This window comes from Tachypleus tridentatus, chromosome 2 (genome assembly GCF_004210375.1).
Source record: "Tachypleus tridentatus isolate NWPU-2018 chromosome 2, ASM421037v1, whole genome shotgun sequence".
In the NCBI taxonomy this organism is placed as follows: Eukaryota; Metazoa; Arthropoda; class Merostomata; order Xiphosura; family Limulidae; genus Tachypleus; species Tachypleus tridentatus.
This window is the reverse complement of record NC_134826.1, coordinates 143,333,204-143,358,960: the sequence shown is the minus strand read 5'-3', so window position 1 is coordinate 143,358,960 and position 25,757 is coordinate 143,333,204. Positions and strand designations below refer to the sequence as shown.

Below are 25,757 nucleotides of genomic sequence, written 5' to 3'. Positions count from 1 at the left end.
ATAAGTTAGGCCTAAAATTATCATTTTACGACTTACATAAAAAATCTGTGAGCCACAGAGGCTGGTTGTAGTGTTCTATGGCTACACACACTGTGTTTAAAAACACGAGCACTATTACAACCCAATAAAACACCTGCGTCTTCACCAAATGTCGAATTAAAAAACCTAAAAAAAAATACAACAGAAAGAAGCCTGTACATTTTTCAGTTTAATTGTTAAGCCTAATAATGATATTTTATTCCTTATTTACAAAATATAATTTGTTTTACCTTAATTTACTCCTTAATTTATATAATACAACTGTTTTACTTCATAACTCTTGAGGGTTCGAATCCCCGTCGCACCAAACATGTTCGCCCTTTCAGCCGTGGGGGCGTTATAATGTGACGGTCAATTCCACTATTCGTTGGTAAAAGAGTAACCCAACAGTTGGCGGTGGGTGGTGATGACTAGCTGCCTTCCCTCTAGTCTTACACTGCTAAATTAGGGACGGCTAGCACAGATAGACCTCGTGTAGCTTTGCGTGAAATTCAAAAACAAACAAACAAACAAAACACATATACAATACTAAAGATGAACCTTTCCACTGAAGTGTATCACACTAAACTGAGCAAGGTTGGAAATGAAGCTGTGACGGCAACCACGCATTGCTTGGTCAGCAATAAATATTTATTTAAAAGAAGTCGATCACGTTACGAATGGTGTAAACTAAGATCCTTACAGCCCAGCTGAGATTCGTTTTGTTTGGTTGTTTTACCAACTAATAGTGGGATTGACCGTCACATTATAACGCCCCGATGGCTGAAAGGGGCGAACATGTTTGGCGCGACGGGGATGCGAACCCGCGATCCTCAGATTACGAGTCGCACGCCTTAACACGCTTGGCCATGCCGGGTCCTCCGAGATTCGTACAGATAAGTTAAAAATCCATAGAATATAATATATATATATACACACATATACATAATATGCCAAGTGATACACGTATATAATGTTCTAAGGTTAAATGTTATGAGGCAAATCCAACACGCATATATGAGTTCTAAAGAAATTAAACCGATAACAATAACTTCATGCTTAAAATAAAAATATATAAACTTACCTGAAACGTTTCTCTGATCTCCAAAATGCCTTACAAGCTCCTTTGTTTCTTACTTTCGCTTTGAAGTAGGAAGCTCTAGCTAAACCTTGAGGACAAAATATCAATGAGAAATATATACATGCTCCCTTACGTACCTATGTACGAATATAACTGTTTAGGAAAATAACACACAATTTCACTACTAAATAACATATATAAATTATTTTACTGTTAAAGCTGATCAGTATCTTGAAAAGGTTAAAAACCACTGTAAAAGTTTTACGATGTTAATTGTTAACTCCGGTTTATTTTTACGTATCTCGCAGGCAACATAGCCTTTATTGAAACTTGTTTTACATGCCCGAGATTTGGGGCATAACGCATCTTTAACGTATTCTGAATGATCGTTCGTTTAGTCCTAAGACTGTGAGCATTAGTTGATGTGATATGCAAAACAAGAAAAGGACCAGACACCAAATTTCAAAGTCCCTTATTAATTCATATTGTAAAACAAAAAATCACTGCTATTCATTATTCGATTAAAAAATACTGGAATGTTTAAAGACACGTCTAGAAGTTCTGATAGTTAAGAGTTGGACATATACATATAGACACAATTTCTGGGCAACTTACACACAATTTTAATTTCATTTTGGTCTTAGCTATAAAAGTCAAGGACAGGGAGAAGTTGTACCAGTTGGGTCAGAGATATTGAGCGGTTTGGTTTGGTTTTTGAATATCGCGCAAAGCTACACGAGGGCTATCTGCGCTAGACGTCCCTAATTTAGCAGTGCAAGACTACAGGGAAGGCAGCTAGTATTCACCACCCACCGTCAATTCTTCCAAAGCTACTCTTTTACCAACGAATAACGGGATTGACCGTGACATTATAACGCCCCTAAGGATGAAATGGCGTGCATGTTTGGTGCAACCGGGATTCGAACCCGCGACCCTCAGATTACGAGTCGACTACCTTAACAACCTGGCCATGCACGTTCGAAGCTAGGCCTTTACTCGGCGTGATAAATACACAGAATATGTTTGTATATATATCAGCGTGATAAAAACACAGAATATGTTTGTATATTTATATGACAAGAGAGATGTAAAACTATTACCATTATGCATATCTAAATCGGTTAGCACTGACTTTCAACTGTATCTGCCAGTCACAAGATATACTAGAATACTTAAAGTTTAGCTATGATTTTATGTTTCTAAATCTTATATTAGTAACATTGTGACATGATGACATTTTCGCTTTCTTCAACTTTCTAATTCTCTTGAAATTCTCATAAACGTTTTGTCTACAAAACGTCTTTTTTTCAAAGAACGTATTTTGCAATCGACAAACGAATAGGGTTTAGTAAACTACAGTTTGTGATGGGACCCTGTTCCCCGTTGATACAGAGGGTAAGTCTACGGATTTATAACACTAAAATCAGGGGTTCGATCCCCTCGGTGGACTCAGCAGATAGCCCGATGTGGCTTCGTTATAAGAAAACGGATCTATTGTAAATAATAAACTTCGTGTAGTTAAACCACGATATGCACAGAGATGCCAACTATTTCAAATGACTGAGCGTAATGACTGAAGACAGAGGCCTATATCATTTGCGGCTACTACGCCTGACCAATGTCTCTAAGCTGTTTATTATTATATCATTACTATAAATATTATTATTTATTACTGCTATAGAGTGCTCATTTATGACTGTATTTTGTGTATTTAATAAATAAATTTAAAAACATTATTTTGAAATTATGTCTTTTATTCAGTTCAGAGTAACAAACATACTGGTAATACAACATTGAACATGCACAAACAGTAAACAGAAAAAGCCTTTGTGTAAGGACTAGTTTATATCATGTTTATGACACTTATTGTAATAGTTTTGTAGCTGTTGCAGCCTTTGCTTTCATGAGAATGTCTCTAGATGGTTGGGAGTTATGAGAACATTGTCCATTTGGCTACATACACACTCACTAGAAATTTTCTTTTCACCCCTTTCAAGGCCTGGGGAACAACTTATCACTTTATTGTATAGGCCTATATAATATATAATAATTTGGGAGTTGCAACAAGTCGTAATATTTGTCGGTATGAGCGTATAGTTGTAAAGTATACACCAAAATCGTTATGATTACACTCAAATCTTAATGGTTGGCATCTCTGCATACAGGATGAACATGTTTGGTAGGAAACCTGGTAGGTCGACTTCCACAACTCATTTGACACCAATTAAATTGTTTCAATAAAAGGCTTAGAAACATGCTCTTAGACATATAACTCACGTTTGGAGATAGATAAATAATAAAAAAACTTACCTTTTCCAGAGGCTATAGAGTGTTTAAAAAAAAAACCTTTCTAAAACAACATGGTTTCTATAATTTATTATACCTAAAAGGGAAAAATCTAATCAAGGATTTCTGACGAATAGAAGGATGAACGTGAGCTCCCGGTGACAAGTTGGTGTAGTTTCTTTAGCTCACGTGACCACTCGTTTAACGTTTACATTTAACACTTATTCTGATTATTTGTAAGCTCATGGAAAGCCAAACTTTGTATTTATAATAAAAATAAGGTTACGAAAAACTATGTGTAAATAATTTGTTGTGTATAATTCAAATTTTGAAATTCACTATACACATGTTGTTCTCGAGCGGTGGTCTAAACTGTAATCTAATCTACAATAGAAAGCCGTTATAAAACGTGAAACAGACACCTTAAATTACAAATTTCTACAGAAATGGGAACTACGGTCTTTAACTACGGATGCCACTTTCAGAACGACATCTATTGACAGAATATGTAACTTGCGTTACAACTGCAATTCAGTACCTTTCAGCCTAACCTTCTTAGTAGGTACTGCAGGAAGCAAAGGTGCATGTTGGGAATGAAAACCCAGTGAAGTGCGTGCAAAAGAAAGAAAAGAATTGATTAGTTAATCAGAATGAATTGAACTCAATTATCCGAAACTGGAAGTAAAAATAACAAAGTAACAGGAATCGAGATTAAAAAAGGTCAGTTACCACTTACAATATGAGATAACAAAAAATAGACTAAAGTCGAATATTTTTAAAGGTGCAATTTGCATTTTGTTAGTCTGCTTCTTTTATATTAAAATCTGGTTTTCGAATAATTCGTAAAAAAAAACTACATTAAAATGTTGGTTAAATACCATAACACTAAGTTCATACAAAAAGCGCAAAAAGTTGCCATGCATCGCCACCAGGGACGGAACAGTTCCAATAAATTTCGAATTCTTATATTTTATTTCTAATTTGTTCATTTAACTTTTTTTTACTCCATTAAAATTACCCTATGTTTATGAGCAATAAACGCATTAACAATAATTAATAATTGATTTCTGCAAATAAGCAAATTGCAGCTTTAGCTTTCAAACAATTCTTGTAACACAATATACCTGTATCCAGAGCGTTAAAGCAAATAAAAAAAACCAATAACGTTAGCCATAGAATACACGGTAAGTTAAGGTAATGCAATTAAAACACATTGCAAATAAATATGAAATAATCAATCCACTGAAAGTAATCAGTTTTATTAAATAGCAAATTATTTGTTTACGACAATATTTTATATCATATAAGTGGTACAACAGCAGAGAATATTTTATATCATATAAGTGGTACAACAGCAGAGAATATTTTATATCATATAAGTGGTACAACAGCAAAGAAAACTGAAAATGATTAAAAGCAGAATACTGAATCAAATAAACACAGTGTTTTAAAGTTTAAACAAGAGATAAATCGTAATATTTGAAACAATAAAACAGTTTACCCTGATATGCGATCAGAGAAATCACGATAATTATAAATGAAGTTGGTTCACGTGAGGTTGATTATTATGTTAATTTACAATAATGTTAAACTTTATATGTCATACAGTGGGTTAGAGATAAGTTTACAGACTTATATAGAACTAAAGTCCAAGATTCGATTCTCCGCGGTGGACAGTTTGGCATAGTTTGTTTTTCATTCAAAGCAACACTCGGACTACCTGCGCTAGCCGTCTCTAATTTAACAGTGGAAGACTAGAAGGAAGGCAGTTAGTTACCACCACCCACCGCCAATTATTGGGCTACTCGTTTACTAACGAACAGTCAGATTAACAGTGATATTATAACGTCCCCACAGTTGAAATGGTGAGCATGTTTGGTGGGAATTGGAACCCATAACCCTCAGATTGGGATCGAGCGTCTAACACCCAGGCTCTTGATGCACAGAATACAAACAATTTACTTTGTAGTTATAAGTTAAAAACAAACAAATAACTACATATCATATATCTCAGTTGTATGAATGAAATAAGATAATAACAAAGCTGGTGACGTCCTTTAGTGAGCAAACGGGGTGCTTACAATTTGTTTTTGAATTTCGCGCAAAGTGACACAAGGGCTATCTGCGCTAGTCGTCCCTAATATAGCAGTGTAAGACTAGAGGGAAGGCAGCTAGTCATCACCACCTACCACCAACTCTTGGACTACTCTTTTACCGACGAATAGTAGAATTGACCGTTACATTATAACGTCCACACGGTTGAAAGGGCAAGTATGTTTGGTGCGACAGGGATTCGAACCTGAGATCCTCGGATTACGAGTCAAACGCCTTAACCAACCTGGTCATGCCGGGCTGTACGTTTACGGACTTACAACAGTAAAACCCGGAGTCTAATTCCCCACAGATAGCCCATTACATAACTTCGCACTAACACAAACAAACAGACAGTGGTACCAAACGTTCTATATATCTCTCACTGTTTATCAATAGGTTTAAGAGTTCAGATAAAGTAAATGGTATAAAAAGGAATTATCTTGAAAATAAGTTGAAAAGGAATGCTTCTTAGAAATTCGCGTGCATTTCTCTCCCTCTGTATACAGTATAAAAACGAACGTTCAAAGAAGACAGTCATATTCAATGCTTAGGCTTAATCTTGCTTGGTTGTTAAAATTCGCGCAAGGCTACACAAAGTTTGTGTGCTACAGGCCTTCTAATTTTGAAATGGTAGTCCAGGGAAAATGCAGCTAATGAACAGTAGATATCACCAGCTTTTGGACTATTCCTGTCAGCCCAAATAGCGGTCCATCTTTCTTATAAAACATCGACGGTCTTAAAGTGCGCGTTTTTTCGAGTGGCGAGCGACGAAGATTCAAGCGCACTGTCCGGCACGCGAGCCACTGGGCCACATTTACTTAGCCCTAAACACGAGTTTTCCTTACGATTTTGATATAGGAAATCCGTATCTACAAACTAGCGCAGCTGTGAAGCGACTCTTAAATTACACTAGTTTTGATGAACACGTCTCAGGTGATTTTAAAGTCGAGGAAAACTCTCGAAACTTACCGTCATCTTCAATTTCGTCTTCATCATCTTCATCAGTGCTTTTACTATGAAGATTTTTCATTTTTTTCCTCTTCGCTGCAGCCTTTCGTCGTGCTGAAATTCATGAAAATGGACGACAAGACGGTTCATTCTTCAGATCGAAAAACCAGACAACGACGGAATGTGATGTTCGTGAAAACAGTGATTCACGGGTTCGCGTTTGTGTTGTGTAAAGTGTCAATGAAACACATGACTACATAAAATACATGAATTAATGTCTCAAGTCTCAATTTACAGTTAGTGTTGTTAATGTTATTGTCACAAACCGTTAAGAATAACTTAAGAAAGTGACTTTCGTTGTGTGTTATGTTTCCGGTACAAAGCTGTACAACAGACTACCGACGCTGTGACAAACGCAGGAATCGACCTCCAGACTTTAGCGTTACAATCCCTCAAACTTATCGCTGATTAGCCACCAGGAAGCGCGAGATAAGTGCACGAAAATAATGACTTAACTTCTTAAGTGTGGTAGCCTCCATGACTGCAGTAAAGACACGTAAAGTGAAAATAGTCATTAGTTATTTTAACCGGGTTAACGTGAGACTAATTCATTTAGATTTATGTTGCCCCATATTTTATGCAGGGGAAAAAATCAATATTCTAACAATATATTGTGAAAGTAAATTTAAATACACATATACGTTTATGTAAATACGTTCCTTATTTATATATCAGTTACCTTGCAATCACTTCAGCCATATTTCTCAGTATAAAATTATTTAACTTAATTGTTGTTTATACATATATGATAAATCGAAGCCCCTTCTAGTACAGTTACACACTCAGATAACAGGTTATATAACCCCAAATAACCCCAGTGGCTCAGCAGTAAGTCTGAAGGCTTATAACGCTAATAATTCGAGTCTCGATACACGTGGTATGTAGAGACTCAATGTATAGCTCTGTGAATAATAGCAAAGCAAATAAACATCACCGAAAAACGTTTGGCTTTTAAGAAAAGTCATTCTCTGATAACGATGGTCGTTTGACATAATTATTTAATTTAAAACAGTGACTTTTTGTAACTTAATTTGGAGGTTTATAACAAGTGCTACTTTATGAATGACAAAGACAGAAAACATACTGTTCCAACAATGACAAAGAACACCAGGAGATAACACTGTTTCAACAGTGAAGAACATTACATTCTATAATAACAGAAGTAAAAAATGTACTGTTCCAACAATGACAAAGAACACCAGGAGATAACATTGTTTCAACATTACATTCTATAATTACAGAAACAAAAAATGTACTGTTCCAACAATGACAAAGAACACCAGGAGATAACATTGTTTCAACATTACATTCTATAATTACAGAAATAAAAAAATGTACTGTTTCAACAATGACGAAGAACACCAGGAGATAACATTGTTTCAACATTACATTCTATAATTACAGAAATAAAAAAATGTACTGTTTCAACAATGACAAAGAACACCAGGAGATAACATTGTTTCAACATTACATTCTATAATTACAGAAACAAAAAATGTACTGTTCCAACAATGACAAAGAACACCAGGAGATAACATTGTTTCAACATTACATTCTATAATTACAGAAACAAAAAATGTACTGTTTCAACAATGACGAAGGACAAAGGTAAAAAAAACAACAACATAATATTATAATAATGAAGAAGGACAAATGCAGAGAACATACTGTCCCAACAACAACAATGCAAACAGAAGAACCAATATTATTATAACAACGACATCAATGCAAGATGTAAAATTACTGCTTCATCAAGAAGTGTTTATATAGGAACACAATGCTTTCACAGAGACAAGAAACACATGCTCACCAATGATGACAGACAGAATAATAAAAACTTTCCATTACCTTCTTTCATAAGAGCCATTAATTTATGCATGAACAGTGAAAAGAAGAAGACATAATCTTATTAATTATTAGACATCAGAACAGAGGAGCAAAAAGAAAGAGAGAATATGCGTTTTCTGTATTAATAATAATTATAGCAAACAGTGAGGGGTATACTAAACTTGTATAACATTATTCGATACCAATGAACACAAATGATAGATTAGATTATAATAGTTAGTAAAAATTAGAATCAGAATCAATCAAACACAGAGTTTATCCAATGACCATGCATGAAAGAACATCAGATTTTGCCTTACAAGTAATCACGGATCAAACAACTGAGTATTATGTTTCACTAGTGATGAATGTTGAAAAACACGAATGAACTACTTCATCAATATTTAGGGTCAAAAGAAGAAAACACCTGAATCACGATGTGAGATTCTGTTTCACTAATGGTTTGGATAAGAAGAAACCTGTTGTTTTGCTGGTGATTGTTGAAGAGATATCTAGTAACATGTTATACCGATGAACGTGTACAAAGAGGATAACATGTTGTCATACTTGTGATAATGGACAGGAAGGAAGAACACGTAGTCATACTGATGATCATGGAAAAGAAAGAAGAGCATGTAGTTATACTGGTGATGACGGACAGGAAGGAAGAACACGTAGTTATACTGGTGATGACGGACATGAAGGAAGAACATGTAGTTATACTGGTGATGACGGACAGGAAGGAAGAACACGTAGTTATACTGGTGATGACGGACAGGAAGGAAGAACACGTAGTTATAATGGTGATAATGGACAAGAAAGAAGAACACGTAGTTATACTGATGATCATGGACAAGAAAGAAGAGCACGTAGTTATACTGGTGATCATGGACAAGAAAGAAGAACACGTAGTCATACTGGTGATCATGGACAAGAAAGAAGAACACCTAGTCATACTGATGATCATGGACAAGAAAGAAGAGCACGTAGTTATATTGGTGATCATGGACAAGAAAGAAGAGCACGTAGTCATATTGCTGATCATGGACAAGAAAGAAGAGCACGTAGTCATACTGGTGATCATGGACAAGAAAGAAGAACACGTAGTTATACTGGTGATCATGGACAAGAAAGAAGAACACGTAGTTATACTGATGATCATGGAGAAGAAAGAAGAGCACGTAGTCATACTGGTGATCATGGACAAGAAAGAAGAACACGTAGTCATACTGGTGATCATGGACAAGAAAGAAGAACACGTAGTTATACTGGTGATCATGGACAAGAAAGAAGAACACGTAGTTATACTGGTGATCATGGACAAGAAAGAAGAACACGTAGTTATAATGGTGATAATGGACAAGAAAGAAGAACACGTAGTCATACTGATGATCATGGACAAGAAAGAAGAACACCTAGTCATACTGATGATCATGGACAAGAAAGAAGAGCACGTAGTTATATTGGTGATCATGGACAAGAAAGAAGAGCACGTAGTCATATTGCTGATCATGGACAAGAAAGAAGAACACGTAGTCATACTGGTGATCATGGACAAGAAAGAAGAACACGTAGTTATACTGGTGATCATGGACAAGAAAGAAGAACACGTAGTTATACTGATGATCATGGACAAGAAAGAAAAACACGTAGTTATACTGGTGATCATGGACAAGAAAGAAGAACACGTAGTTATACTGGTGATCATGGACAAGAAAGAAGTACACGTAGTTATACTGGTGATCATGGACAAGAAAGAAGAGTACGTAGTCATACTGGTGATCATGGACAGGAAGGAAGAACAAGTAGTTATACTGATGATCATGGACAAGAAAGAAGAGCACGTAGTCATACTGATGATCATGGACAAGAAAGAAGAACACGTAGTTATACTGATGATCATGGACAAGAAAGAAAAACACGTAGTTATACTGGTGATCATGGACAAGAAAGAAGAACACGTAGTTATACTGGTGATCATGGACAAGAAAGAAGTACACGTAGTTATACTGGTGATCATGGACAAGAAAGAAGAGTACGTAGTCATACTGGTGATCATGGACAGGAAGGAAGAACACGTAGTTATACTGATGATCATGGACAAGAAAGAAGAACACGTAGTTATACTGGTGATCATGGACAAGAAAGAAGAACACGTAGTCATACTGGTGATCATCGACAAGAAAGAAGAACACGTAGTTATACTGGTGATCATGGACAAGAAAGAAGAGCACGTAGTCATACTGGTGATCATGGACAAGAAAGAAGAACACGTAGTCATACTGGTGATCATGGACAAGAAAGAAGAACACGTAGTTATACTGATGATCATGGACAAGAAAGAAGAACACGTAGTCATAATGGTGATCATGGACAAGAAGGAAGAACACGTAGTCATACTGGTGATCATGGACAAGAAAGAAGAAGACGTAGTTATACTGATGATCATGGACAAGAAAGAAGAAGACGTAGTTTTTCTGGTGATCATGGACAAGAAAGAAGAGCACGTAGTCATACTGGTGATCATGGACAAGAAAGAAGAGCACGTAGTTATACTGGTGATCATGGACAAGAAAGAAGAACACGTAGTCATACTGGTGATCATGGACAAGAAAGAAGAACACGTAGTTATACTGGTGATCATGGACAAGAAAGAAGAGCACGTAGTTATAGTGATGATCATGGACAAGAAAGAAGAAGACGTAGTTATACTGATGATCATGGACAAGAAAGAAGAAGACGTAGTTTTTCTGGTGATCATGGACAAGAAAGAAGAATACGTAGTCATACTGGTGATCATGGACAAGAAAGAAGAACACGTAGTTATAGTGATGATCATGGACAAGAAAGAAGAGCACGTAGTTATACTGGTGATCATGGACAAGAAAGAAGAATACGTAGTCATACTGATGATCACGGACAAGAAAGAAGAACACGTAGTTATACTGGTGATCATGGACAAGAAAGAAGAACACGTAGTTATACTGATGATGATGGACAAGAAAGAAGAGCACGTAGTTATACTGATGATCATGGACAAGAAAGAAGAGCACGTAGTTATACTGGTGATCATGTACATAAAAGAAGAACACGTAGTTATACTAATGATCATGGACAAGAAAGAAGAACACGTAGTCATACTGATGATCATGGACAAGAAAGAAGAACACGTAGTTATACTGGTTATCATGGACAAGAAAGAAAAGCACGTAGTCATACTGGTGATCATGGACAAGAAAGAAGAGCACGTAGTTATACTGATGATCATGGACAAGAAAGAAGAGCACGTAGTCATACTGGTGATCATGGACAAGAAAGAAGAACACGTAGTTATACTGATGATCATGGACAAGAAAGAAGAGCACGTAGTCATACTGATGATCATGGACAAGAAAGAAGAACACGTAGTTATACTGGTTATCATGGACAAGAAAGAAAAGCACGTAGTCATACTGGTGATCATGGACAAGAAAGAAGAGCACGTAGTTATACTGATGATCATGGACAAGAAAGAAGAGCACGTAGTCATACTGGTGATCATGGACAAGAAAGAAGAGCACGTAGTTATACTGATGATCATGGACAAGAAAGAAGAACACGTAGTTATACTGATGATCATGGACAAGAAAGAAGAGCACGTAGTTTTACTGGTGATCATGGACAAGAAAGAAGAACACGTAGTCATACTGGTGATCATGGACAAGAAAGAAGAGCACGTAGTTATACTGATGATCATGGACAAGAAAGAAGAGCACGTAGTCATACTGATGATCATGGACAAGAAAGAAGAACACGTAGTTATACTGATGATCATGGACAAGAAAGAAGAGCACGTAGTTATACTGGTGATCATGGACAAGAAAGAAGAGCACGTAGTCATACTGGTGATCATGGACAAGAAAGAAGAAGACGTAGTTATACTGATGATCATGGACAAGAAAGAAGAGCACGTAGTTATACTGATGATCATGGACAAGAAAGAAGAGCACGTAGTCATACTGATGATCATGGACAAGAAAGAAGAGCACGTAGTTTTACTGGTGATCATGGACAAGAAAGAAGAGCACGTAGTCATACTGATGATCATGGACAAGAAAGAAGAGCACGTAGTTTTACTGGTGATCATGGACAAGAAAGAAGAACACGTAGTCATACTGGTGATCATGGACAAGAAAGAAGAGCACGTAGTTATACTGATGATCATGGACAAGAAAGAAGAGCACGTAGTTATACTGATGATCATGGACAAGAAAGAAGAGCACGTAGTTATACTGGTGATCATGGACAAGAAAGAAGAACACGTTGTTATACTAATGATCATGTACAAGGAGAGAACATGTTATAGTGGTGATCATTGACAAGAAGGATAACGTGTTGTAATCTCGATCATTGACAAGAAGGATAAAGTGTTATAATCTTGATCATTGACAAGAAGAGAACATGTTAGGGTGGTGATCATTGACAAGAAGAGAACATGTTGTAATCTTGATCATTGACAAGAAGGATAACGTGTTATAATCTTGATCATTGACAAGAAGGATAACGTGTTATAATCTTGATCATTGACAAGAAGGATAACGTGTTATAATCTTGATCATTGACAAGAAGGATAACGTGTTATAATCTTGATCATTGACAAGAAGGATAACGTGTTATAATCTTGATCATTGACAAGAAGGATAACGTGTTATAATCTCGATCATTGACAAGAACGATAACGTGTTATAATCTTGATCATTGACAAGAACGATAACGTGTTATAATCTTGATCATTGACAAGAAGGATAACGTGTTATAATTTTGATCATTGACAAGAAGGATAACGTGTTGTAATCTTGATCATTGACAAGAAGAGAATATATGTTGTTTTGATTGCTGACCAAAAATGTGATAAATATAATACGTTATTTTATTAATTATTATGGATGAGAATATAATATCTGTACAGTGGATTTATTTAAAAACTATGTACTGTAATATGATTTCCTTTTGTTCTACTTTGAGAATGTATTTTTTTCCACCCTGAGTTTGTATTTGTTTTTTATAGTTAAGAAACAAAACGAAAATTGCATCACAAATCACACTAAGAATTTGTATGTGTAGAAACATTGTTTAAAAAATTAGGGTTAAACTTCATAGTCTGCTAGGGAGTTTATCTTTGTATGTAATGTTTGAAGCAGGAAACACTTCACTGTTCAGTTTGTGGTTTCTATTCAATCCAGACGAATCAAAGTATTACGACTGAGACTCTTCGTTCAAATCAATGGTTTAAAATTAACTGGATTTTTTCTACAAACATGCAATATATTTCACTACAATTAGAGTTAATCTAAGTAACGAATTTGAAGAGTTACCTTCTATAATGTGCATTTTTTCTTCTTCTGTTGTTCTTTCTTCGGCCAATATTACTTCCTCTGAGCCACAATGAAAATTTTATTATAATAATATAATTTCTTTGAATACTTTCTTTTTCTCAGTTTTAATTTTTAAAAGCACTGTTAGTTTTTGTAAAGGGAAAATCTCTTTTAGTTTGGTTTAAACCAAGTTTTGAATTTCGCACAAAGCTACTCGAGGGCTATCTGAGCATCTATTTCAGAATAAGTGTTCGATAGTTATCAATTAGGTATTTTTTTCCTTGATCAATTAGCTATGTCCTGCCTGTACAGTTCTGAAGAACAAATTTTTATGAATAATAAATAAATAAAAATCATGCGTACAGAAACTCATCTGGATATTAAATTTTCTGAAAACTACACGATTTTACAATAAATTACATTATTACTACACGTCTTAGAATATCAACCACGTTAAAACAACTGGGTTTAGAACCAGTGAGAGAAATTAGAAAAAAAAACACACTTTTATGTATCATAGGTTAGTAAAAACCTGCAGACGGTTAGCTAAAAAAATAAGTTCGATTCGAACAGCAAATTTAAATCGAAACCCAATTATTAAAATCAGTAATTAAATACAAAGAAATTGACTCTATTGGTTTAATCGTCAAAATCTGTGACGCTGTAAAGCTATGTATTAATATAATTTCAAAAGATGACTGCAGTATAGAACGTAGCACATTTGAAACACAGAACAAACTTATATCAGAAAAATGTCCACACACCTAGTTAAATTTGAATCATTTGCAATGTTATATAACTTGAATAACATGGGTTCTATCAGCTGATGTTGGAGTTGTGAAGATTACAGACTTTAAAAGACTATAAGATTTCACAAGTGTCATTCTAATTGGGTTAATTTAAACATGATAAAAATATTAACAACATTACAGATATTCACATGAAAGTGGTTTAATATTATCTAAAGCGACATTGTAAGAAACAAACAAGAAAGTCATGCTTAGTGAGGTACATATTGCACTGATTAATTTAACAATATAATAACAGTTAACTTTAAAGTAGGAACTCTCTGATTTTAACAGTTCCATAGCTCCGACCTACAGTATTTAGTTATAGTCAGGTGAGAGGCACATTCTTGAATTAAACAAGAAGGACGTTCTGTCAACTTTCACGTGGATCTATATTTATTACTTCTACGAATTATAAATATTACTTGGGATACAAAGAATAATATTATAAGTTGTAAATATGGGTTTAAATTCGAGAAGCAGGTAAACCAACAAACATTCAAAGACCGCCATCTTACTTACCGCAGCCAGTTTTACATGGTCCAGCACGGCCAGGTGGTTAAGGCACTCGACTCGTAATCTGAAGGTCGTGGGTTTGAATCCCCGTCGCACCAAACATGCTCGCCCTTTCAGCCGTGGGGGCATTATAATGTAACAGTCAATTCCACTATTCATTAGTAAAAGAGTAGCCCAAATGTTAGCGGTAGATGGTGATGACTAGCTGCCTTCCCTCTAGTCTTACACTGCAAAATTAGAGATGGCTAGCGTAGATAGCCCTCGTGTAATTTTGCGCGAAATTCAAAAACAAACAAACAAGCAGTTCTACATATAATATCGTACGTTTCATTTCGAACTAGGTTCTAGCCTGCACACTTTACACTGAGTTAATAACTGATATCACGAGGAAAGCTAGTCAATGAAACATTAACAAAATTTGAATTACTGTTACACTTCTAATGAAAAGAAACTAAACCTACCAAAGATTTCCTTTCAAATCTATGAAGTCTAAATGTATGGCTTTAGCTAAATTAACGAGCGTGAATTTATCTAAACCCTTTTAAAGTATATACTGACAAATAAAAACCAATTACAAGAGACTTTTAATTTCCTACGAGGAAAGAATGGAACATTTCGTACTGTTTATAATTACGTTTCACTACATTGTTATTGATTGGTTTGGTTCGGTTTGAATTTCGCGCAAAGCTACACGAGGACTATCTGCGCTAGTCATCCCTAATACTGCAGTGTAAGACTAGAAGGAAGGTAGCTAGTCATCACCATCCACCACCAACTCTTGGGCTAATCGTTTACCAAAAAATAGTGGGATTGACCGTAACTTTATAACGCCCCCACGGCTGATAGAGCGACCATATTTGGTGTGACGGGAATCCGAATCCGCGATCCTCGGATTAAAAGTCGAGTGCGTTAACCAACTGGCCGTGCGGGGCTGAACACTGAACGATGGGCTCGAATGTTGATGACCAAAACATGACTTCATTTACTCTTAAACAAGTTTAATTTAAGGGGATTTTTTTATAGTTACAAACAGTCATTTCAGGGAATTTCATATTGTTGATTTCAAAGTACAAGAAACTACAGACGGCTGAAAATGCCGTAATATAAATACGGTTCAAGTTAACAAACTTTTTAAAAAATTTTTGGAACGTGCAACTGTGTTACAATTTTTATCTACGTTTTATATTTACTTTCTAAATTGTGCACCCCGACACCCTGCTTAAACAACCCTGCTTTTATACAACGATTTTAAATCATCTAAAGGCTTTTTAAACGCATCACGTGTTTTAACTGCATTTTTTATGATATAGATGGGGGCCGTTTTATACAACGTTACAGATTAAACGGCTCGTAACATATTTTTTTTTTCAATAAGAAATAACCGTGTTTTAAATGTGTTTGTTTTCTCATGACCTCATACCTTAATTGGTGCAAAACGTAGAGTAACAAAGCAAGGATCATCACACACAAACTGTAAAAATGTTCGTTTTAAACGTTCTATAAAATCCTGTATTTGGTAAGAATATAATATTTAGTTGTAGATAAAAGTTATTCTTGGAGAAATTAGACAACATACGTTGTGATCTTATGTTTCTACTCATTTATTCCAACCTTGTTACTCTGCCTTTGTCATCCCTACATTGTATGTACTCAACTGTTGGAAATGTCTTTATATTACTTATCCAATTCTATGTAAATTGTGTGGTTCATCTTGGTTAAACGGGAAAAAACACGTGAACATAATGATCGCAGAACATTAAAAAACGAACTTCGGCCATCCCTATAAATCGGAAATTATTCTACCTTATGTACAAAATACAGAATAATGAAAGCTGGAGAACTGTTCAAATCTGTGGCACTTCGTAAATGAACCTTTGTGTGACACAGAATGATCGAGAATGGCACGTGTTAGTTCTCACATTAGTATTCTGTCAAAATTCCACAAAAAAATTGAGGTTTAATTTTACGTAGTATGTTTTGAATTCTACTCTAACAGTTTGTCTTTATTTGGAAATGCAATAGAAGACGTTTTTATGATATTGGAAACTGTGACTACACGTTTTATTTTACCATAAAACACGTTCGTTGTGAATTGATGTCGGAACATAAGAAAGGAATTATGTTATATTATGACCGAAGCCATCTTTAACTGCAAGTTTTCTCAACTGATGGTGTAATACAGGGCAATATTTTATTTTAAGTTTCCTGGTCTATTTATATTTAATGTTGACTAAAGTTCAGTTGGTTGTATACATTTCGCTTCATTAATCAACAACCTACATTTTTAGTCCTAACCACTAGAGCTAATTTGCTTTTGATAAGATCCTATAATACGCTACCTTGTTAAGATAACTTGTAATAAGCTGCAGGCTATGTTTTATTAAACCAGACATTTCTATTGATTTGCCAGAGCGAGAGATTTGATGTAGCATATAGGAAGTTTTAGTAATAAATTACTTTGTTCGTCAATGACAAAAACAATGACATGGGTGGGGGTTTCGACCCCTATTTTTCCTCGTGTTATGAATCAAGAGAATGCTTATTTCAGTTATAATAAAATGCATCTCATTCCACACTTTGATTTCTGCGAGTTATGAAAAAAAATATTTCAGTTTCGACATGAATTTCACGTAGTGCCTTGTACAACTTTACAGCAGAAAAATATTGAGTGTGATATGGTTTGTCTAGAATTTCGAGCAAAGTTACACGAGGGCTATCCGCGCTAGCCGTCCCTAATCTAGCAGTGTAAAACCAGAGGTAAGGCACCTAGTCATCATCACCCACTGTCAACTCTTGGGCTACTCTTCTACCAACGAATAGTGGGATTTACCGTCACATTATAACGTCCCCACGGCTGAAGGGACGAGCGCGTTTGGTACGAAAGGGGTTCGAACCCGTGACCCTCAGATTACGAGTCGAATGCCTTAACCAGCTGGTCATGCCGGACCGCTACGCGAGGACTATCTACGCTAGCCGTCCCTAATTTAGCAGTGTAAGACTAGAGGGAAGGCAGCTAGTCATCATCACCCACTGTCAACTCTTGGGCTACTCTTCTACCAACGAATAGTGGGATTTACCGTCACATTATAACGCCCCCACGGCTGAAGGGACGAGCGCGTTTGGTACGAAAGGGGTTTGAACCCGAGACCCTCGGATTACGACTCAAGTGCCTTAACCACCTGGCCAAGTGAAATATGGTATCAAGTGTTAACATGCTTTGGTTGAGAGTTTATAAAAGCGATTTGCCTATTCATGGGTTTCTACCCCATGTGAACCAGATTCAACCCCAAATCTCTATCAGTCTTTCTGTACGATGTTTGAAAATTGCCTTTTCTGCGTGCTAAGGAACTCCCACGTCTCTAATAATCTCTTCATGTTATTGTTGTTTGTCAGCTTCACAGTTAACAATAGTGTTGTTACATCTATTAAACGTTTCATCGTGAAAAGCTTTAAAAACTATGATTTGCTAAATACTAAAACATGTAAAAAGGGGGTAATACAAGTTTATTTAAAGGGCTTTTTACACCAGCTCTGAAGTCGAATGAACATTTATCTTTCTGTTTTCCGTTAACTACCACTTACGAAATGCTTCTGTACGTTACTTAAAAATTTACATTGTCCAAATGCTGAGCACATTTAGAGATAATGATTTATACAATTGCCAAATATTACTATAAAAGCGTTTGCATTATATTGGGACCAAATATTTTACAGAAAAAGGGGCTTTATTTGGAACAAACGCAACTTGCCCGAAAATATGTATTTTTATTTAAATTCTCTTCGCGTCTTTACTATTTAGTTTTTTTAAATAAATTAATAAATAAAATACAAAGGGTCGCTCAAAAACAATCTATAAACTTCAACTGTTATGTGACTAAACGCAGACTTTAAATTATAATGAAAAATAAAACCATTTTCTGAAAGAACGAATCGAACATCTAACATCTTTTAACCAAAAACGTTAAGGCAGTAATTGAAAAGCAGAGGGCGGTCTATAAATAGGTTGAATGTGATAAGTGTAAATCACTAGTTCAGAAATATTTTTACAAGATCACGATATCAGAGGGGAACATCATATTTTTCTTGTTATTTTTGTGTCCCCTAACATTAATTTTAATTTGTTCACACGAATATCACACATTGGCCACCGTACATTTAATATTAAAGATGTGCCTTACCTGCTTTACAAATCCACTCTACGTATCCGTTCAGTTCCCGTTCTAATTGTTGTTGCTGTCTAAGTTTTAGAAAAGCTTGTCTGTTTTCAACCCTCTCTCTTTCTTTTGCAAATTCTCTGAAAGCGGTAAAAGCAGTGACAACAGCAGGAAACTACAGGAACAAGTATAATCACTATTATAACTGCCTTGAAAAGCTGGGATGTTGACAGTCGTATTGTGTTGGTGGGTTTCTCTTTTTAGACACAGAGAGACAACGGTTTCATTTTGATAACAAAAGTGATTTCTATCACTTTTTCAGAACTACGGGCAAAAATAACAAAAAAAATTATTACCAGACTTCGCGAGTAAAAGAATTAAACTTGCTGAGAGATTAATACGTCACGAGACCTTCGCGACCAATCAACAAGTACATTCAACACGTAAATTGGACTTAATTTCCTCGGGTAACTAATATTCGAAAATCAGAGTTGTTGTTTTTTTCTTAACTGTTGTAATATTAACGCAAGAAATTGTTAAGCAATGTCTCGTTTGTATACCTCGTAATTAGTGGTCTGCATCCTGTGGTGTCTTAAATAAAAGTTTCAAAATAGTTCTAAGTGAACAATGATTTTCAACACACTAAAATCATTGTTCACTCCGGTGAAACTGTTGGAAAAAAAATCCTTGTACCATAAGTTCGTTTGAAAAAAAAATTAAAGTATTAAATAATTGTATAAAAAACAATCTTAGTTGGTAACAATTTGTTTGGAAACTGTGACATTTCTTTGTATTCAGTAAAATTTTAGTTTCTTTAGTAAGTCACCAGGTGGCAACTGTTCACATGGCATAACTTCACGCGCTGAAACATTCTCTTTTTACGACGAAGATTTCGTTCATGGACAAACGTTTCCGTAATCTAAAATCAATGCTGTTTCCAACGCATTTCGTAACTGCGAGTAGGAATAGATTACCGAAAGCCATGTAACATACTTAAATAATGTGTTCCTACCTTTCACCATTGTGCCGGATAACTTGTAAACACCCGAAGTTACAAGAGACGTATAAACCGTATTGAATAACTCCATGCTAAGCCTTTTACCACATCTCCGAATAATGCTTTTATCTCAAACGAATGGGTGCATTTTTTTCTCGCGGTGAGGTTGTTTTAAAAGAGGAATTTTTATTTAGTTTATTTGTATAACTATGCAAAAAAGCTACAAAATGAGCCATCTCTGATCTCCCCATAATGTCTACCGCAACTTCGGTTCTAGCGTTGTAAGTCAGCAGACATACCGCTGCGTAACTGGAGATAGCTACTCGAGATCCATCTGTGTTAGCTGTCTCTACTAGAGAAGTGATGGAACAGAATGAACACAGACAGTAAACGCCACCCATGGCCATCTCTTATTTAATTCTTTACCAACTAAAAGTTGGATTGACCGAAATATTATAATGCCCCACAACCTAAAGAAAGAGCATGTTCATGGAGGGAATTTGAACTCGTAACACGCAGACAGACGATCTAGTCACTAAGCCGTGTTAAACCTAACATTCGAAACACTGCGACAAAAGTGCAAATAATAGTAACCCAAAGGTTTCCGGAAAAGCGGAAAATTAGGTTGAATAGTTTATTTGTGGAAGGTGTTTTCACAGCTATCATAGGTAAACTAATAGGTTCTTGGAATGCAGCCTACAATGACCGACATCTGCCACGTTTAATAGGGTAAAGGAACTCAACGTGTCACACGTAGGAAAAGCAAAGCATTTAGTGAACATGAAACTTTGTAACTAAAACCAACACCTGTTTAGTACGTGTTAAGGCTTTCTGCAATGCTTGATATATCGCAGTTTTACTGGATAGCTCTGGTAGCGTGGCTGGATTCATAAAGTATGGGTCACGAGCGAAACCCACCTGCTTGACAAATCCAGGTAAAGTAGCCATTCACATCGGTGATAAAGACTTGCCTTCTGCGAGCTTTTCGAAAGTTTTCTTTGTTTTCACATCGCCTACGTTCGTTGGAAAACTCTCTGAGTCAAGAGTAAAAAGCTTTGATTATTCGAATGAACAATATTTGTAATTTTTGAAAACCATATATATATATATATTCACGTATATGATTTTACAATATTTTACCCGAAAACTGTAGGTTATCTGTGTTATGCACAGCCCGGATATCCAAACCAGATTTTTTTTGGTGTTGCATGCCCTCAGACTTGAGCCACTGTGAGGCATGACAGTGAAGGAACCTTTCCTTTGTTGGTTAGCACAAAGCTATACGATGGGCTATCTGTGCTGTGCCCACAACGGTTACTGCTGGTTTTTAGCATTATAAGCCCTTAGACCTGCCGCCGGAGGGCGGAAAAATTCAGTTTGTTTAAGTACTAAGCTACACAATAGGGTATCCGTGTTCTCTTCTCTGCGGGTATCGAAACTCAAATTTTAGCATTATAGGTCTTCAGACTTACTGCTAAGCTACGGAGGGAAAAACACTGGATGCGGAAATGAAATGTCTTAGAGGTAAAGTCTTGTATTCGTTGAAATATTTCATGGCATGTTAACCAACTATCTGGTTCTCTAAACAATTACAGCGAAGTTATTGTTAAAACAATAAAAAATAATCGAAATGTTAGTGTATTCTCAAGACGGGCCAGGGACAGTCAGTTACAAACTCTTTCTCCGCTAACCTGAAAACGACCTAAGAAAATCGAAATGTTGATCTGTATTTACTTTAAGGTCCAAGGTTCTATTACCCATACCAGCCGTCTTGAGAATACATTTTTATATCGGGAGGGGGGGGTACGTCGTCAAGAATTTGTGTGTGTGTGTGTGTGTGTGCTTGTGAATTTCCTATCAGAAGATGTTGAACATTTTCCTAAACTAATTATAAGTATCTGTAAAAATTCATTAATAGATGTAGTGAAATAAGCAGAGGATAAATAATTACCATTACCTAATTAATTTAGCCATATCGTTAAAACTGTTAATATTATTTTTTACAATTCCCTACTGTTACAGCCACCGATAGGGGGTGAGAGTAAAGTGTGTGTGTGTGTTTTTTTTTCTTATAGCAAAGTCACATCGGACTATCTGCTGAGTCTACCGAGGGGAATCGACCCCCTGCTTGTAGCGTTGTAAATTCATAGACTAATCGGGGGAACAGGTAAAAGTAAAACGTAAAAAAGTAAAAAGGTAATCCGCGAAATTAAACAAATCTTTCGAAGTTCATCAGAATGTTTTACTTACCCGCTTAAAACTCCGAGAACTAGATTGAGCATGAAAAAAGACCCGAGTATAATAAGAGGCACGAAATAGATCCAGTTGAATGTGCTTCCTAACGCATCATTGGTCTGTAAAAAGAAAATAACCAATGAGGCAGAGAGATAGCTCAATTAAACAACCAATAGAAACTCAGATCGAGTTTCGTGAATGGATATCACGAGGGGCTTCAATAGCAAAACTGAAACCAAACAAAAAAAAAAAAAAAAAACCCTTAAAATGGATCTCACTGCATCTAAATAGATTTACTGTAATTTCAACTTTGATATTTCATAAAATTATATTTACGTTACCAATTACAAAGAGAGAGCTTTGCAACGTTTAACGTGTTACAAAATTCACACGCGTAAATATATAACAAAAATACGTTGTTCTGCTGTTAGATGACACTACGAAACAGTCTATTTTCCTTTCCTGCTGCTGTTAGCGTCTTAGTTAAGGAATCACAAGATTTGTTTGTGCTCTACACGAGTGAACATGACTTACCCAGTATAAAATGGACGTCCAACCTTCTTGTGTAATACACTGGAAAACAGTTAACATGGCAAAGAAGATATTGTCAAAGCTGGTGATTCCGTAGTTCGGACCAATCCACCCCTCCAGACATGACGCAACTTCTATGTCACAAGTGTGAGCGCCAATAGGAGCGTTAGCTGGATCAGTGGTCTGGTAGCAGGGGACTTCCTGTTCGCCCTCTGTAACAATTTCCGCTTCAAATACAAAAAATACGTGAAGTCAGGACCTCGTAAGAAAGTCGATGAAGATATAAGAAACTTAACTTACTAAGAAGTCTTGTTCGGAAACTACGAATCTCATTAAAATTAAACTACTGTGTAATTTATTCAAACATCGTGTTTCTTAACACAGGATCTCTCACCCAGCCAGAGAAGAAAGCGCGAGCTGGGTGGCAAGAGAAAATACATTGCGATAATTGTTCCTTGGGCACGTTAGCGTACACCGTTGGAAAGTCCCGAATATGTTGTCTCCAAAAGTGCATTCTATATGATGGTAGTGTAGTTTCTTTAGAGTGACCGCACCTCTTTACCAACAACACGAATTTACCATTCTTAGTTCTGATATTTAAATCCATAGATAAGTTATCAAAACACTTCTGGTTGAAAGAGAGATCCCATGTTAGCTCGTGAGCAATTTATAAAATAATAACGAATAATTAGCGTAAAAATCAATACGAAAGACTCGCCTGGACGTAATTTATGACCACGTGATTTAAAGTCTACGTTCAAGCTTGTTTTGAACTTCGCGCAAAACTACTCGAGGGCTATCTGCGCTAGCCGTCCCTAATTTAGCAATGTAAAACTAGAAGAAAGGCAGCTAGTCATCACCACCCACCACCAACTCTTGGGCTACTCTTTTACCAACGAATAGTGGGATTGACAGTCACACTTATAACGCCCCCACGGCTCAAAGGGCAAGCAAGTTTGGTGTGACGAAGATTCGAACCCGCGACCCTCAGAATACGAGTCGAACGCCTTAACAAACTTGGTCATGCCGGTCCCGTCACGTTCAAACAAAGTCTATAAATTCCTCATTTTGAGATAAAGGAATTATTTTCGTTTCTGATGTTGTAACAAGTAAATTATTTTAGTTTCTTGTGTTCTAATAAATAAGTTATTTTCGCTACTCATGATTAGATAACTTAACTATTTTAAATCTTTACGTTGAAATGTTCACGTAGGTAAAAATCGTTTAACAGAAAATTTGATAAAGAATATAGCTACGTTTATTCTAATCAAATTCTTCCATACTTAAACAGAATATGTGGCAAAGAACATACCTAATACCAACATAACATACCTACATACTCAATATCAACATCAGAATATATAATGAACAAAAGACATTCACATTTAATCTAAGAATGTTTTAGAAATGAAGTAAAAAAGAACAACATTACTTGAAAATAAAACGTGTTTGTATATTTAAAGTGGCTAAATATCTGTTCGCAGATAACACTCATTCTTACCACGGCATCATTTGTGTTTGCTTTTGAATTTCGCGCAAAGCTACACGAGGGTTATGCTGTGCTAACCATTCCTAATTTATCAGTGTAGAGCTAGTTGGAAGGCACCATATTTTGGGCTACTCTTTTATCAACGAATAGTGGGACTGGTCGTAACATTACAACGCCCCCTCACGGTTGAAAGGGTGAGCATGTTTGGTGAGGCTGGGATTCGAACCCGCGACCCTCAGATTACGAGTCGATCGCTTTAATCGCTTGGCCATCCCGGGCCACGTGAGTCACGTTTTAGTTGGTAAACTGTATTACTCGGATACTTACTTCTATCTTCTATGCTGTAACAGGTTTTATGGAGAGCACCACTGTAAAATTCAAGGCCAATGATGGCAAAAATAACGATGGCAAACAATACCAGAAGGCCAATCTGGAGGAGAGGAGCCATTGCCTTGAGAATAGACTTTAGTACAACCTGAAGACCTGTAGAAAAGTGGAAACACGTAAGACTCGAGTACCAATCAAAATATTTTTAGAATGTTTTAAAAATGTAGTGTAACTTTACACATTTATACAAATATCACATAAAGACGTAACACTTGAAGACAATAAAGTGAAACTTGCACGTTGAATTAAAAAGTTTAGCCTAACTGAAAATACTATACGGGTATTTCTTAACACCAGTCATGAAAATCTACATATACAGGAAGGGTGATAACATGTCTTGACACGTCGTTACACGTGACATATCTCAAAATAAAACAAAACATTTCGTCAGATTTTGTGGAATTAGGGCTTATTAGGAGCCACAGTGGAATCACTGTGAAAGTATTTTACCCTAATTCCTGTCATTGTATGTATTTCGTGTTCTTCTTAAGTAAGGATTATATTCACGTGCGTAAGGGAATTACTCATATCAAAATAATCATTTTATCATCATTAAACAACGCAAGTGATTCTTTTGTCTGTTTTAACAGTACGCGTGTACAGATAAACCAGACGTTTAAACTAATATCTTCTCTTGTGACTGTTTGTTTTGTTCAGAAATGCAGAAAGAGAATACTTGAAATGAAATGGAACATAAAACTTTGTTGTGAAAACTATCAATGAAATAATAATGTGTCTACAACACGTTGTTAGTAATGTGTCTACAACACGTTGTTAGTAATGTGTCCAAACCACGTTGTTAGTAAGGTGTCCAAACCACGTTGTTAGTAATGTGTCTAAACCACTTTGTTAGTAATGTGTCTAAACTACATTGTTAGTAATGTGTCTACAACACGTTGTTAGTAATATGTCCAAACTACATTGTTAGTAATGTGTCTACAGCACGTTGTTAATAATGTGTCTACAACACGTTGTTTGTAATATGTCCAAAC

At 35.9% G+C, this 25,757-nt stretch overlaps 3 protein-coding genes across 3 annotated transcripts in view; all 3 read right to left on the bottom strand.

Moving 5' to 3' along the window:
* Window positions 1-164, bottom strand: part of LOC143245272 (voltage-dependent calcium channel type A subunit alpha-1-like) — a 121,722-nt gene extending 121,558 nt beyond the window's left edge. The window contains exon 1 of the mRNA XM_076491430.1: window positions 37-164. The gene's annotated coding sequence lies outside the window, so the exon portion shown is untranslated. The remainder of the gene's footprint in view (window positions 1-36) is intronic.
* On the bottom strand, window positions 33-21,071 carry LOC143245623 (voltage-dependent calcium channel type A subunit alpha-1-like). The gene is made up of 7 exons (XM_076491977.1): window positions 21,042-21,071; window positions 19,151-19,301; window positions 13,669-13,728; window positions 6,449-6,541; window positions 3,924-3,950; window positions 1,103-1,187; window positions 33-165 (listed from the first exon to the last, which is right to left on the bottom strand). The coding sequence occupies exons 1-7, from the start codon at window positions 21,069-21,071 to the stop codon at window positions 33-35; spliced, it is 579 nt and encodes a 192-aa protein (XP_076348092.1).
* Window positions 21,072-21,437: 366 nt separating this feature from the next.
* Window positions 21,438-25,757, bottom strand: part of LOC143245622 (voltage-dependent calcium channel type A subunit alpha-1-like) — a 54,416-nt gene continuing 50,096 nt past the window's right edge. Inside the window, exons 4-7 of the mRNA XM_076491976.1 lie at window positions 24,706-24,861; window positions 22,893-23,116; window positions 22,374-22,477; window positions 21,438-21,546 (exon numbers count right to left, since the gene is read on the bottom strand). Coding sequence (XP_076348091.1) covers window positions 21,438-21,546; window positions 22,374-22,477; window positions 22,893-23,116; window positions 24,706-24,861 — 593 coding nt within the window. The remainder of the gene's footprint in view (window positions 21,547-22,373; window positions 22,478-22,892; window positions 23,117-24,705; window positions 24,862-25,757) is intronic.